Source organism: Daphnia pulex, chromosome 4, assembly GCF_021134715.1.
Source record: "Daphnia pulex isolate KAP4 chromosome 4, ASM2113471v1".
In the NCBI taxonomy this organism is placed as follows: domain Eukaryota; kingdom Metazoa; phylum Arthropoda; class Branchiopoda; order Diplostraca; family Daphniidae; genus Daphnia; species Daphnia pulex.
This window is the reverse complement of record NC_060020.1, coordinates 8557598-8572320: the sequence shown is the minus strand read 5'-3', so window position 1 is coordinate 8572320 and position 14723 is coordinate 8557598. Positions and strand designations below refer to the sequence as shown.

Below are 14723 nucleotides of genomic sequence, written 5' to 3'. Positions count from 1 at the left end.
TATGATCTTTCATGCAAATAGTTTAAAATAATGAAAGACTTTGCTGGATTTGAGCCGTAAGAAGTATATCACACGACACCCACTGAGGTCATCTTTAAATATCTTGATCCATTAGGTGATGGTGGCTGCAGGGGTCCACAAACGTAGTGGATGATTTCTCCGACTTGTGTAGCGCAATGAGGATCAGATTCGAACGGTAAGCGATGTATCTTGTCATAAACGCAGCCTGGGTAAATGCTAGTTGTTGTTAATTGATCTTTTAATTCTATCCCTTCAACCAATCCATTGGACGCCATCTTTATTATGGTTCTGTTATTCATATGAGACAGACCCTCGTGCCATATTGTGATTGGCGGTTTGTTCACGATGGCGCTACATGCCAGTGGGTATCTTTGGGATGTATTAACTGTTGAGATATCTCTTTTAAAACCCGTGTAAATATACTTTCTGTGAAAATGAACGATTTATAAAAATATGAAATTGTAGCACATCTTTCATTCTTGATGTGAACCAATTTTTGTGCAATTATGAATAGATTTAGTGTTTTAAAAAATCAAACGCAAAACCTATTTTCTTTCCGTGCGAAAAAGTGTTTCCGTTTTTAACAAGGCGCTTATGGGAAAATGTTTTTTTTAACAGTATTTTCATTACATCTTAGCCCATAAAAATTCCCCCTTGGGTTCATTCGATAGCTAAAAAAATCTTTCTATAACAATCATTTATATGTTTTCCAGGGGGACGTTTATTTAAAAGTTATTAAAGAAATGATAAACCCTAATAGTACAGTCAATCTGTCAAAAAAAGCATCAAATTTGAAGCTACGTGTTAATTTCGATTTTCTTATACAAAAAAAACTAATTTTTAGGAGAATCTGCAGTTCAAAAGCTCCCGAGAAATTAGGTAATTAATAAAAAATGATAGGATGAAATTTTATTTTAACAAGCCGTTTACGACTCAAAGAGATCTTTTCGTGGGTTTTCGATTTTGCGGAAATCATCGCTGGGGATTCTAAAAATACAAAAATATAAGGGTTTTGTGAAAAAATTTTCGCTAAGTCAATTGGTAAAAATCGCAATCGCCTAGTTTTTTTAGTTTAGGAGATATTCGAAGAAAACTGAGAGGGGGTAGTCGAGAATAGCCGAGATAGAATTCAATTATCTGTGCATGGTACAATTTTTCAATTAACAGATAATGAAAGCAGTTTCTGAAATCGTTCTAACTAATGAAGATGTGGTAAATCTCCTCTATTTGCTTCTGGATGGATTGGGATTGAGTTCCAATCAAGGCAACAAAGATATGATGGTTGCAGTTATGAAAACCATTGTCAAAAGCTTGGAAATCCTGATCAAAATGGATGTTGATCGTGGTGATCATACTAAAAAAGTGAAAAATTTGTAGTTATCATTGAAGCTTTCAATACGCAAAGTCAATGTCAGTTGTTTAAGGAGCAGTATGAGGATATCTTTGGAGACACAAGGAGATTGATTAAGTTACTGTAAAACCCAGTAGTATTTTTTTTATTAAAGGCGTAGCTCCCACCGAAAGTATTGCCATTTTGTATTTATAGCGAGGTCGAGCTTGAATAAAATTACAGTATGTAGATGAATGGGAGTGAATAGGAGTTCAGGTGGTAGATGCTGTGACTTAAATGTGACAATTATGCGCGAATGCGGATACAACATGTCGTGACGCATAGCTAACCAGGAATAGCTTCACACTGAATGTGTCAGAAACCAGAAGGATCTCATCCTTCGCACTAGGCTAGGATGAACTATACGGATCTTCCCAGCCCACATGAAAGCAGAGGAGCGAAAAACGCTCAAACATCAATATAGGGACAAAGGCCTCACGACAGCCGAAACTGGTAATAATCTCATCCGTCACCCATTGTGCGGTTGATTACCCAGTCCTTGCTGACACGGCGATACCAAACAGAAATAAGCAAATAAGTAACTATAAACAGAAACCGGAGGAATCTCATCCGTCGCACAGGGCGAGGTCGAAACCAACCAGGTCTGACAACAGGGAAACAGATGCAGAGTAGGAAAAAATAAAAAGTTCGTACAGCAATATAGGGTATCTGGCCTCACGACAGCCGAAGCTGGGAAGAGTCTCATCCGTCATCACATGGTGCGGTCGATCTCCCAGCTCCTGCCTACACGGCGTACAAGACATATGGACGTATTATCAAGGTGATATTCATTCAACAGAAATACAAGATAAATGTGGTTGTGTTAAGTCTTCCTGAGTCTCTTAGTCGGAGAGATGTATCGCACCATTGCTGTCTAAACGACCCGGTGCGTAGGGATGTTGTCAAGTGAGGGAGGCCAGGGTAGCGCGCATTCACGACACGCTGCAGAGAAGCGGATCCTAGGCTAGCTGAATAAAATGCTAATCTAAACTAATGAAGATGTGGTAAATCTCCTCTATTTTCTCCTGGATGGATTGGGATTGAGTTCCAATCATGGCAACAAAGATATGATGTTTGCAGTTATGAAAACCATTGTCAAAAGCTTGGAAATCCTGATCAAAATGGATGTTGATCGTGCTGATCATACTAAAAAAGTGAAAAAATTTGTAGTTATCATTGAAGCTTTCAATACTCAAAGTCAATGTCAGTTAACTAAGGAGCAGTATGAGGATATCTTTGGAGACACAAGGAGATTGATTGAGTTACTGTAAAACCCAGTAGTATGCGGTTATCGTTAGAGAGATAGATATATTGATGAAATTTATGTAAAACCGTTTTAATTCTGCTGATAATAAATCTCTGATTTATTTTTTCATTCTTGATATTGTCATTTCAAATTATTTAGACAACTTTTCTGTGTTGTCGGTTTATTTTTACTAAGTAAGAAAGATTACATAAAATATAGAATGGTATGGATAATTTTATCAACTAAATATTTAGCATTTTTTTTTTTTTTACTTATGAGGATCAAATAATTTCCACAAACACTACGGCAGTCGACTTGACTTGGGAATGAAACATCCTATCAGAGCAATAGATCCCTGGTCGGTTCACGGCTGTGTTGGCTTCCCCATCTCGATTTTAGGGTAAACGTAAGCCGATTTTCAGGGGGTTTTAGGGCGGGGCCTGTCAGAATTGTGAAGTGGAAACTTTAAAAAGAGCCATCTAGGCTCTCAAAAGTAGCTGGACGTTGTAGCTGACACACTCACTAGAGGCGCTTTTTAAAGTTTCCAAATCGGCTTACGTTTACCCTGAAACCGGGATAGGGAAGCCAACACAGCCGTGAACCGACCAGAGATCTATTGCTCTGATCCTATGTAATCGTAAATATCCTTATAGGGCTCTTCGGGATCTGTTTTATTTAGCCGATTTATCTGGCAACGCAGCATGGTTCGAGACTTTTTTAGGGCTAGAACGGGGAGAAGAGGGAGGATGGGAGGAATGGGAGGGAGGAGGGCGTACGAAAAAAAAGGGGACCCACGTTTCCTTTTCTCCCCCATTCGTCCCATTCTCCCTCTTCTCCCCGTTCTCGCCCTAAAAAAGTCTCGAACCATGCTGCGTTGCCAGATAAATCGACTAAATAAAACAGATCCCGAAGAGCCCTATAATCGATTTGTCTATGGTTCCGCATAGTGATGAACACACCCGCTTGGTGCGCTCTGCTACTTTTTAAGTCCCAGATACGACATCAGGCAATGCTGTTTAGACTTTTAATTTTGCTTAGATTCAATTTGGCTTAACCGTCATTGATCAATGTGTTACCGTAATGGATAGAGAAAACAGGAGAAATTCGGTAATATTTAATGTATTTTCGTATTGATCTATTTATTGCTGAAATAACATTTTGTTCTTTTGTGCTAAGATTTTAAAGCCGGCTGTAAATCAACAATCAGTTTTTGAATATGAAGAAGAACAAACAGAAACCTTTACATGTTATCGACAGAAATCCTTTAGAAAGCGAGTAAGTTTTGCTGGTAGGGATGAAGTAAAGTAAGTATATAATGTTTCATTTAAAACCTTATGAGCAGCTGAAATCCAAAACTTATTTTAACAAACTTGATAATAAAAATATTGTACTTCTATAGAGAATTCCAAGTTCATGAAGTTTTGACCATTGATAAATTGGAGAAAGCATTGAACAAACTTCAGGATGAAACACTGCTTTCAAACATAGATGCATCTGGTTGGGATTGCGAAAAGGAAAACATTCTACAACAAACAGAAAAAAAGACTGAATTCTTAAGTCAATGTGATGATATGGAAATTACAAGTATAACCACTGTTGAAATTGGCCAAAACGGCAGTGTTGTTCAAGAAATTGAAATGGAGGTATCAGCATCTTCCCTTGCCCCACTGCATGATGTAACAGTGGTAGAAGACTGTGTCACTCAAGAAGAATCAGCAACTTCCTCAAGAATGATTGTAAACAAAGATAACTTTGCTTCCGTGAAAGATCTCGGCAATGAAACTTCAATTCAAGAAATGGAAATGTCAGCCGTTCAGGAAGAAACTAGTTGTGCATCCTTAAGTGAAAAGTTTGTTCAACCAATGGAAGTGTCCCAGGAGTTCAGGGGGGTGGCAGTTGAAGATTCAAGCCCTTGCCCCTCCATCATCTTAGAAGTAGAAACTGTTAAAGTTGCTACAATAGGCAACCAAATTATTGAACTGGAAAGCAGCAGCACTCAGAAGAAATTTACTTGTGTCCATCAAGAATCTGTTGATGAAATTAAAGAAACTGCAGTCATCTATCCAGATTTCAGTTCAGAAGAGTTTGGTGAATTTATCTTGCTTGCCAAAAAGTTGAATTGGAAAATTGAATTATTTGAGAGTTTATTGGTCCTATCAAAGGTGAAAAATTACCTTGTCTTAAAATTCAAACTGGATCGTGAATATCACCACCAAAAAGTTAAACATTACAACATTGAGGATATTGATATTGACACTAGGAAAGGTTGGAAAAACATATTTTAAGTCGTTCTTTTAATTGTGTTTTAACATTTATTTGTTGTTGATTAGACGTGAAAGATAAATGGACCCGACTGGGATTGGTGATCCTAGAAAATTCGTTAGAAAATAGCAATCTTAAAGAAATATGTTTGACCACACAAGATTTACCGAAGTTGATGCACATCGTTGAAGAGTACACTCGCATATTTCTTGATTTTGCCACGGAAGATTCTCCGAAATTTGAGTCATTGGCTAACCCACGATCAATCAAATTTGACACGGATTATTCGAAATTTAACTTGACATTTGAATTATCCAATTTAGAGAATCTCTCCTGGTTACGCATTTCCTTAAATCTAACTTCTGTTTTTCCTTTGTCAGCAAAAGATGTAATAATTGAAAGTATTTTGGGAACTGTTAACAAAACCGAATTAACAAACATGATCTTTAACATAAGACCAAGTAGTCTTTACTTGACTCGCATTGCTGAATGTATTGAAGACTTCCTGAAATTCCGTTCTACAAACAACAAACACAAAATATTGAACCGTGCACGTGAATGAAATTATATTATGTAACTGCATTATCTTACTTTTTTCCTGATAAATTCAAACTTTCATTGCCTGTAGTATGTTTTCTCTTTCGCGGATCATGAATCGTATCATAAGGTTTTGAATATTTTCTGGACTTCGTCCCATCTGGCGTTTCATAGCTGAACGAAAGTCCTCTCGTGCGCCCAAGTCACCTCTTCGAGTAGTCATTCTCCTTTGCCTGTAAGAACAATAAAATAATCAACGGTAAATCTAAGGAAAATGTTGCCAGGCAATACAGTCCTAAAGCAAAGTTAAATTGAGATGGAAGAATTGTGGAAAACAAATTTGTTATTTTCCCAACATTCAATCAGTAATATATCAATCAGTCCCAATAACCAATGAGTAGGGTAATTTACTTACGTAGCTAACTGTGCAGCAGAAGGAGGAAAGATATCAACGTTAATGGCTCCTCCTTGATCCGTAACTAGATAAGCTATTTCTTCCAGAATATCAACTTGGATAACATAGGAAGAAAACAGTTGATATGTAAATTGACCCTGACGTCGAATTTTTTCTAAACTTTCTTCTAGAAGATTTGAATTGTTTGGCCAGTCATATTGAAGTAGAACAATTAGATGTCCTACAGCCAAATCGGAATTTCCATTCTTAAAAGCACGATCCTGGAGGCAAGCCAGCAAAACACTTACGGAATATTGAACGATTTCTGTCCGGTTTAAGGCCATAAAATGTAAGGGAGGCTGTTAAAGCAAGAAATAAATTGAAGAAAATTACAATACTGAAAGAAGAAATTCCTAAGGAAAAAGTAACCTTTCCAATGGGACTGGAAAAGCATGGAATCGTAAACGATGTTGGTAAATCACTGCCACCTTCTAATGGCAAGTTAGCAACAGCGTGCAATATTTGTTCTGTGGCTGCCTAAATAAAGGTTAAATAGGAAAAATTGTGATATAAATGTGGTTTTAATTTAAATGTTTTGGGGGTAATAAACCAAATGTCGACTTACTATATGGTTTCCCAAGCCGAAAAAAATCCCTGAAGATTTTAAAAGAAACGATTGGGGATTAAGAACGGTTGAACCCACAGACTGCAACTTGGTTAACGCTTCTGCGTAAAGCCCTTGATGCAAATAAACATCGGCAATGAAATTTGGCAACCAAAGCCATGACTCTGTTCGAAGATGCAGGCAAATTTTTGAAAACTCATTCCGAAGTTCTTCCGTTTGTTGAAGCAGTTCCCAGCAACTGACAGCAGTTAAAAAACTCGATAACAAAGTGGTTGCTGTCGGTGTTGGGCAGCTTTTTGTTACAGTCACATTCAACGTGGAATGCGATGCAGAATTTTCGTCCTTGCGACGTTTCAAAGCAGATTCAAGACCACTATCGACGCTTGGAAGAAATGCACGAACAAGTAATAGTTGAGTAGTTTCCATTTTGTTTCCTATAACAAAAAAGTGCTCAAGATAAAATAATCCCCATCTTCTTTGTCACTATGGTTCAGCGTTACAGCGTTACAGCGTTAGAGCTCAATTTTACCTTGATTTGGAATTTGAAAACACGCAGGATCTATTTTCCTCATGTATTCATATAAAGATTCCACTAGAAGAACTGTAGTACAATATAATAACTGCCGGAAGTTTGGACTGTCTTCATCACCAAGAGGAGTTGAGCGAAAAAACGCCCATAGATTTTGACACATTAATTCCCGATTCCTGTTTGTGATATGAAGGAAAAATTATAATTGTTAGTTCTACGCCGCAGAAATTAAACGAAATTAAACATACTCGATACTGAACATCGAACTAAGTTCCCATCCGAGTTTGCGCCCCATGGCAAACATTATTTTAAATAGATTGGTCCATGCCTCTTCTGTTTTTAGCTCAGATCCTTCCACACCCTGTAAAAATCCGCTTCTGGTAAAATTACAAATAACAAATTTAAATCATTATGTAACCCATTACCTGAATTAATGGAGATCCACTAGCAAACCAATTTACATAGAATTCAATTGATTTCAAAATGAGTCTATATAGTTGTTTCTGAGGGACATCAATTGTTCTGGAACCAAGCAGTGTTGGGAGTAAATCTACGACTAGCAATTTCCTGAAGCAATTAACTGGAGTTTGATAGTGACTGTGCTTTTCTGTTGTCAGCAAAGTATCCACTAATTTTTTCTGTACCATAAGATAAAAATAAATTTTGAAAAATAATTAAATACCCCTTAGAGAACTAATTAAAGCTTACACCATGTGTGTCAACAAACTGTGGAAGTCTAGCCAATAAAACCAACATTAATCTGCAATGTTCTATTGTATCTTCTGCCCTCTCTGCCATAGAAAGCAATAGCTGATGTTGTACTTCTATTTAAAAAATTATTATTTCTGTTATTAATAAGGAAGAATAGAAAAATATCGTGAAAAACAAACCAGTTCACCTGTAAGCATGTGAGAAAATAAATCTCTATAAAAACGTGAGGATTCATTAGCATCAACTTTCTGAAGAGCTGATGTAATTTCCTGCACTTCCTCCCATAATTCCACTTCATTTGGAAAATCAAAGAATCTACAGGAAATTACAGGAAATTTGTGTTAAATTAGATTTTGGTTCAAAGAAAACAATTTATCTTGCAAACTTACAAACTAGAAAAGTATCTTGCTGCTTCTTTAGGATTGTTTGCAGATTTTTGAGTGGTATATGCTTCTAGCTGGAATAAACAGGAATTTAAAATATACCAAGGATGTTGCAGTGTAGTGTTATAATTGTCAAATAACCATACCTGAACAGCAAAATTTCGCGGGAATAATGTTTTTGCGGTAATCATCCAAGCTTTAGCTGTGGCAGCATCCAGTTTTTGACTACTTTTGGTTCGATAAATCACATATTCTTCGTCTGAAAGCTGATTTTCTTGCATTTCGTCAAAACTACTATTGATTACCACTCTTGTTAATTCAATTTATTGGAATGAAACCGTGATTGACTCGCAGTCGCAAAAGACACAAAGCAGACAACAAATGTTCGAATCTGTTTGTTTGGACTCGGGCTGGTTAGTGCTTTCTCTGGCCGCCACGAGTCACCAGTCACCACACCATCACGACCAATGCACGAGAGAGTGCTTGATTCGTAGTATACTTCCAAATCTACTTCTTCGTCTATGGTTCCGGATCAGAATAGACCTTTTTTATAGTACGAATCGAGCACGAGCACATTCTCTTGCGTCAAGGTCGGACAGCTAATTAACGATGTAATTTCCCAAAAGATTCAGCTGCTTCGGATTCATCCCTACTGACCCCATTTATAAAAGGAAATTCATCTATTTACACTCTAGTATTACATATGGTTTTTTAATGCCGTTATAACCTATGGCATGAGGAGCTACAGCCAGGACTAAAGCGGCTCTAGCGGCCAGTTGGAGAGAATATGCGGCGCTTTTTTGAAAAATTTGAACTTTTGATTGACTACCCTTTATGGAGCCACACTCGAGATCTGTCTCTACTACTCTACAACTTTCGAATCAAGTTAAAAATGGAAAATAAAATAAAAACTATACAATGCAAAAGAACCGAAAAGAACACGCTATAATGGACGGTGAATTCTGCAATGAAGTTGTGCAGTTTCTCCCTTGTCTGTGATCCAATCTAAGCTCGATTTTAGTCAACAGTGTTAATTATACTCAAAGAGTCACGCTGAAACAACTGCTTTTTGCTTCTGCCGTAAAGAGAACATGGGCCCCGTACTTGCGCCAAGATCCTTGTTCCTTGGCATAGCATAGTTTGAGCCACCTATAGCATCAGGCAAGTGTTTTGGCAAGGCCGCAAGTTTCGGACAAAAATACATATTGAGATCTTTCAATAGGGCGCTTCGTTATATCCGCGTGACGTCAAGAATGGGTCAGTTGCATCTTTTCTTTTCCCAACAGGATATGTGTACTTGATACTAGAGAGTAGCGCCATTGGGAAAACAGGGAAGGCGATAGCCGCGACCCCAAACAGTTTCGCGTGAAAGTGGACGGTGAACGAAATAAATAAACGAATTCAACGCAACGGTCAAACTATTGATTTTCTGTTTTGATTTGCCAACAGCCATACACACATTTCCAAAATCAAGAGTTCTTTTCAGATGTTTGCTTTGTCGTTGTTGAAAGCCAATGGAAGGCGGATCATAGTTGACTACCAATAGGGAAGGAGAGAAACAAGCAGTAGAAAACTGGGAGAAACAGAAGAGATGAATTACATCAGAACAAAGAGGGCCCGACGAGTACAGTATTAAGAATAAATAATAATGATTCGTCGTTGACTATCAGGCTGCCTTTCTGTTTTTTTTGTTTTGTTTTTCGTGTTTTTCGTGTGTTTTTCGGGTTTTGTTTTTTAGTAGGTTAGACTGGCAGTAACTTTGCGAGTGTAAGTCCTGGCATGAACTGTGTAAGAGTTGACGGTGTTTCGGATGCTATGAAGCAATTGCGCATCTTGATCTTTATCCTTGTTACGGGCGGCAGCTTCACGCTTCTCAGAGTACGTCTTCAAAGCTCGCTCAGCCCAGTTAAGTGCCTTGGGAGGTGCTGGCTTGCATCCGCTACTTCGCTCGTCCAGATAGTCGATCATCCCCTACACAGTGAATAACAGGAGTCAGTACAACGTCAATCGAAATGGATGGTTAGTTGCCTTGTGACCGCTATGCATGTTAGGCTGAGGGACATAGTATTTACAGTATACACATCAAAGTCTTTGAGGGTCACCAACTGTTTACATTCTGAAAATGGAGTCGTGTTTTTACCTTGTAATAGTTGGAGCCGTAGTCTACGAGTAAACAAAGAGCGTCACGTACCGAAAATAAAAATAACTTTGGGTTATCAAACTGCGGTATTAGTCTGTTAGGTTTAAGCAGGAAAACGCACCGTAATTGTACTCGTAGAGATGCGACTTGGGCCTCTTCCAGTATATCGACACCCGCTTTTTGCGCTTCTCGACTTCGACGGGGATGTTGGGCTGGATTTCGGCAGCGGGAGCTTGCTCCGCTTCCGCAACGTTCGCTTCCGTCGGACCGGCCAAGGCATCAGCACCTTCCTCCACTGGAGTGAAAGTGTCACCGCCTTCCAAATCGGGCATCTCGTACGACATTCTTTACTACCTTACTAACCATAGAACCGTGTCAACAGGAATAAAATTGCCTTTCTCTCATTTTCCTCGACATTTTATATTGCCTTCCAAACTGTTATTTTTTTTTAAATTTTATTAGCTCAATTTTTTAATGGTAAATTTAATTAATTAATCAATTTTGAAATGTGGCGATTAAGAGAATTTTTTTTTAAAACTTGTAATGCAAAAAATTATAGCTTAATAATCAAATTGCTCTGGCCAAAAACAAAAATAAGTGATTATTGTGCTGTGCAACAGGTAGAATTAGTTGTTGGAAAGCAATAAGGAGGAACGAGGAAATAGAAAAAAATAAAATGCTGAAAACGGACCTGATTGATGAACTCGGAAGCTCGTTAATCTTTGTTACAAATGATACTATAATCCGGTCGTGCGGGTGCCAATAGGAGCCGAAGGAGCACCTTGTTCAGAGTCTAGCAGTAGGACAACGACTGCGTTCTCGTCCCTTATCAAACACTCACCATCACCAGCAAGAGAATAAACCACAGCACTTACAAATATGGGCTCGTGCTATTTTTCCCGGCTCTCTTGGCCTCACGCGGGAGTTTTTTTTTTCTTTTCCTTTTAATTCTCCTCCCCGTTGGATGCTGTTCCAAAGACACCCTGCCCTGCCCTCCCCCTTTCCACCATCTTTCTCTATGGTTTCTGTTTCTTTCCAAAATGGATTCCTTCTCCAGTATTCTCTGTCAGCGAGCCAATACTGTATACCTACGTCTATCTTTCAAGTGAGTTTTGGCTTCGCTTGAGCTTTTCGATTTATTTAGCCTCGCACCGCTCACAGCGCCAACCTTCCGATTGAAAATATCCCAAGGGCAGCCCCGGCCTGATGGTCTTTATTGTCCATTCAGCAATTCTTTTCGTCAATACAATGCAACGAATAAGCTGTCACCTGCTGCTGATGCCTCTTTATATTCCGCTTCCATTTGATTTGAAGAAAAGGCCTGCGATGATGGTATAGTCCCAGTCCCAGCACTGTTGAGTTACCAGTTAGTTAGTGTACTAGTTTCAATCCGTTAACGCCCCGGAGATAATACGGTGCTCGTGGTCTAGTTGGAACCCGACTGCAAATTGTTGGCATTTTCAACACAAACATGTGTATCAGCATGGCTGGATTTACACGGATTCGTTTGCAATTTCCAGTTCCCAAAATACCTGCTTGTACCCGCAAAGTGAAGTGAAGCAGGATTTCCACGCAATTGTTTCAACAATTGATTTAATCATTTGATTGTGCAACAGTCGGTGGATGCTGCAAATAACTCTTTTGATTTTCTGCTGCTGCTGCTCAACACCGAAATACAGTTAGGGAAACTGCCCGGGGAACGACAGTTAAATTATTGGCCGCAACACAATTATATTTAGTTCATTTTCTAGTCCAATTGAATGTGAATCTTTTAAAATGGTAAGGATGAATTCAGAAATTCACATCCCACATATCTTTATTTATAATTGTATTTATACGTACTGTATCTAGTGTTGATTGAAATGAATCCATGTATAATACCGTCAGTAATATAGATTTAAGATTTCTGATTGGGCTGTATATTTGAAAACACATAAAGCTTTTACACAATGAGAGGACGTGTCGTGGGTGTTTGTTTATGGCTGAAAGAAGTGAATTGAACAGGATAGAGACAGAGAGGCATCATCGTAAAAATCCCAACTAAGAAATCATTCTTAGTTGGGCAGAATAAGATTGCACCCCTTCGACACTGGACGATTCAAGCAGGATCTGAGAGTCACACGCATACGACACACTCTTGAATTAATTAAATTTAGCAGACTACAGACATTCAATAAAAACCGCCATTGTGCCGGTGACACGTCCGTGATACGATCTGATGAGCAGACATTTGTGCAGCAGCAACAAAAGTGTTTAATATATTTGCAAGTACATCTGCCTGTGTGTGGATGAGTCTATAAATGCATGTATAGGTTGATTGCCAATCCTAGGTTCTACAATATCTACAGCAGTTGGATATAAACATAGCGTGGTATCAGGGTACGGTAAATACTGCAAATCGTTGAGACGCAAAAACATGTGGTGCGCGCTGTCCTTGAAGGGATTTGTGCTTTTCACGGTGGATGCTGCCGTCGTCGTTGTAATAGGATGTTTTCATATGAAGGGACCAACATTTGATTCGTGCTGACGTCCTTTTTTCATTTCATTAATAGCGCGTCGTTTCCGTGGTCATGGTCGTTTTCACACTGCGCTTCTTGACGTTCATTGATGTCGAGGAGGATGACGAGAGCTGCGAGTTCATCGACGAGGTCAGAGCCAAATCGTCGATGGCTGATGCCCTGGCGCGGCTCGAAGCGTATTTCTCTAGTCCGCTGTCGATTTTCTCCAGTTCGCTGTCAAGATCTCGCAGCATGTTGCGGCGCTTGGTCAGCGAGTCTTGAATGCTGGAACTGCGATCGGCCATATCCTAGGAGATTCGGGAAAAAAATCATCAAAACTTTGGCATTTTAGCGGCTATAAAAGGACACAACAAGTTGATTTAATTACTTTTGAAAAGAAAGAATCGTTGGTAAGATCTTCAACATCGGAGGGGAGTGGTCTGCGTTTACTTCTGATCTCTGCCAAGGCATCGTCAAAGAATTTGTCTCCTGATTTCATGCATCCGGCACTCTCCAGAATCTGATCCGATACCGACGGTAAATTCATACGTGGCCGGTGACGTCCGAGGAAATCGTCTGTGCCAAACAATCAGCAGAATTCACCCATTACTTTCTAAGTTCTCGTTGTTCGCTATCAGATTATTTTTCGTGAATTGTTACAGTAACTTTACCATCGTCGGCAAGGTAGTCTTTGTACGAATCTCCAGATGGAGCGGATGGGGCGGATGGCCTCCTGCTAGACGGGCCATCTCCAGCTCCACCACGAGAGTTAGCCGGTGAGTAGTCAGACGAGCTGTGTCAAAAACGAAAAAGCCGGCGTACATATTGTTAGTAAATGGATGGCGAGAAAAAAAGGACCTATTAAATTCATGAAACTGACACATAATTCGCTGGTTTTGATCTTCCGTAAAGAGGATCCTCTGCAAGTCTTTCAGCAAAGGACATGGGTCCCGGTGAGTCGGACGACACGCCGGCACTCTTTTTGTCCAAATGCCGGATCATTGGCTGGTAATAGTGCTGTCCAACGTCATAGTTGTAGTCGTAGACTTTGGTAGGGGGTCGCTTCCAGTTGGAGCCAACTCTGACTCGGGGTTTGTCCGACATGATATCTGCTGTTTCAATCAATCAAGTTAAATTTAGGCGCTTCACCCCGTAATAACAAGATAGTCTGAGTGAGCATCTTTGTCTGATTACAGTGTGAGTAATTTCAAACCCGTCAACAGGACCTTGTAGGGGTGTCAATCAAACGCCAGCAGACATTTAACAAGCTATGTTTAAAAACAGACTTGCACCTCCTTTGGCCTTGTTGATGGCGACCAGAGTACCAGAGCGAACACACAGAATCAGACAGGAATGCAAACAGTGCCAGCAGCTTTCTTACGAATCTATTTTTATCGCTATCCCTATACTATATCTGCCGATAAGTTACGGCAAGCACAGAGGGCTCTTCACTTCAAATCTGGTTTAGTCACCCACACTACTAAACCAGTGATCCCTTTGGAGATTCAAACTTCAGTCGACGATAGTCTACCCGCATTATGTATTGTCTGCTTACTGGTTAGCACCCTATATCATGCAACGGAATTGTCTTGCTTCGTCGCAAATTCACCAGGTTAATCACAGATTTTTCTAAATTACGCTAATTAAATTTAGCCTTTTTTATAGGTATCTACATCATAAAACAATATACGCCGAATAAGCGCTATTAACCAGAGTAATTAAAGTGTAATTTAAACCAGTTTTAAACTTGTCAAAGTCAATAAATGAATATATCAGAATACACCCACGAAGGGAATTTAAGCAAATGATAGGTACGTATTGTCTAACCTGTTGTCTTTGGTATTATCTCTGCGGTGCAAACGGAGGCAGTCAATTGATCTGAGAGTCAGGCGGTCGGAGTCTCTGATGGAACGATCTTCTTGTGATCCTCGACCAAGTTGGACTAGTGCTCCGGAAACATTTTCTCTGACCATTATCTTCCTCAAAG

General features: G+C 39.3%; 4 protein-coding genes across 7 annotated transcripts; 1 reads left to right on the top strand and 3 right to left on the bottom strand.

The window, feature by feature from the left end:
• The first annotated feature begins 3606 nt into the window (after positions 1-3606).
• Positions 3607-5542, top strand: LOC124192554. 2 transcript variants are annotated; one of them, XM_046585910.1, is made up of 4 exons: positions 3607-3764; positions 3834-3961; positions 4057-4922; positions 4988-5542. In XM_046585910.1, exons 1-4 carry the CDS (start codon positions 3738-3740, stop codon positions 5479-5481), a joined length of 1515 nt encoding a protein of 504 aa, XP_046441866.1. In that variant the 5' UTR covers positions 3607-3737; the 3' UTR covers positions 5482-5542. The 2 variants fall into 2 exon arrangements, with proteins under 2 accessions (XP_046441866.1, XP_046441867.1); XM_046585911.1 differs by having other exon boundaries at positions 3608-3764; positions 3834-3932.
• On the bottom strand, positions 4950-8502 carry LOC124192553 (integrator complex subunit 10-like). The gene is made up of 12 exons (XM_046585909.1): positions 8245-8502; positions 8105-8172; positions 7903-8030; positions 7713-7828; positions 7430-7642; positions 7253-7365; positions 7005-7180; positions 6476-6909; positions 6280-6387; positions 5872-6209; positions 5511-5689; positions 4950-5437 (listed from the first exon to the last, which is right to left on the bottom strand). The coding sequence occupies exons 1-11, from the start codon at positions 8377-8379 to the stop codon at positions 5527-5529; spliced, it is 1992 nt and encodes a 663-aa protein (XP_046441865.1). The 5' UTR covers positions 8380-8502; the 3' UTR covers positions 4950-5437; positions 5511-5526.
• Positions 8503-9506: 1004 nt separating this feature from the next.
• LOC124192557 (flightin-like) lies at positions 9507-11092 on the bottom strand. 2 transcript variants are annotated; one of them, XM_046585917.1, is made up of 4 exons: positions 10930-11092; positions 10360-10596; positions 10239-10261; positions 9507-10069 (listed from the first exon to the last, which is right to left on the bottom strand). In XM_046585917.1, exons 2-4 carry the CDS (start codon positions 10580-10582, stop codon positions 9833-9835), a joined length of 483 nt encoding a protein of 160 aa, XP_046441873.1. In that variant the 5' UTR covers positions 10583-10596; positions 10930-11092; the 3' UTR covers positions 9507-9832. The 2 variants fall into 2 exon arrangements, with proteins under 2 accessions (XP_046441873.1, XP_046441872.1); XM_046585916.1 differs by having other exon boundaries at positions 10360-10592.
• A 1049-nt stretch (positions 11093-12141) lies between these two features.
• Positions 12142-14714, bottom strand: LOC124192556. 2 transcript variants are annotated; one of them, XM_046585914.1, is made up of 5 exons: positions 14564-14714; positions 13617-13848; positions 13408-13529; positions 13125-13312; positions 12142-13044 (listed from the first exon to the last, which is right to left on the bottom strand). In XM_046585914.1, the coding sequence occupies exons 2-5, from the start codon at positions 13838-13840 to the stop codon at positions 12784-12786; spliced, it is 795 nt and encodes a 264-aa protein (XP_046441870.1). In that variant the 5' UTR covers positions 13841-13848; positions 14564-14714; the 3' UTR covers positions 12142-12783. The 2 variants fall into 2 exon arrangements, with proteins under 2 accessions (XP_046441870.1, XP_046441871.1); XM_046585915.1 differs by having other exon boundaries at positions 13617-13845.
• Positions 14715-14723: the final 9 nt, after the last annotated feature.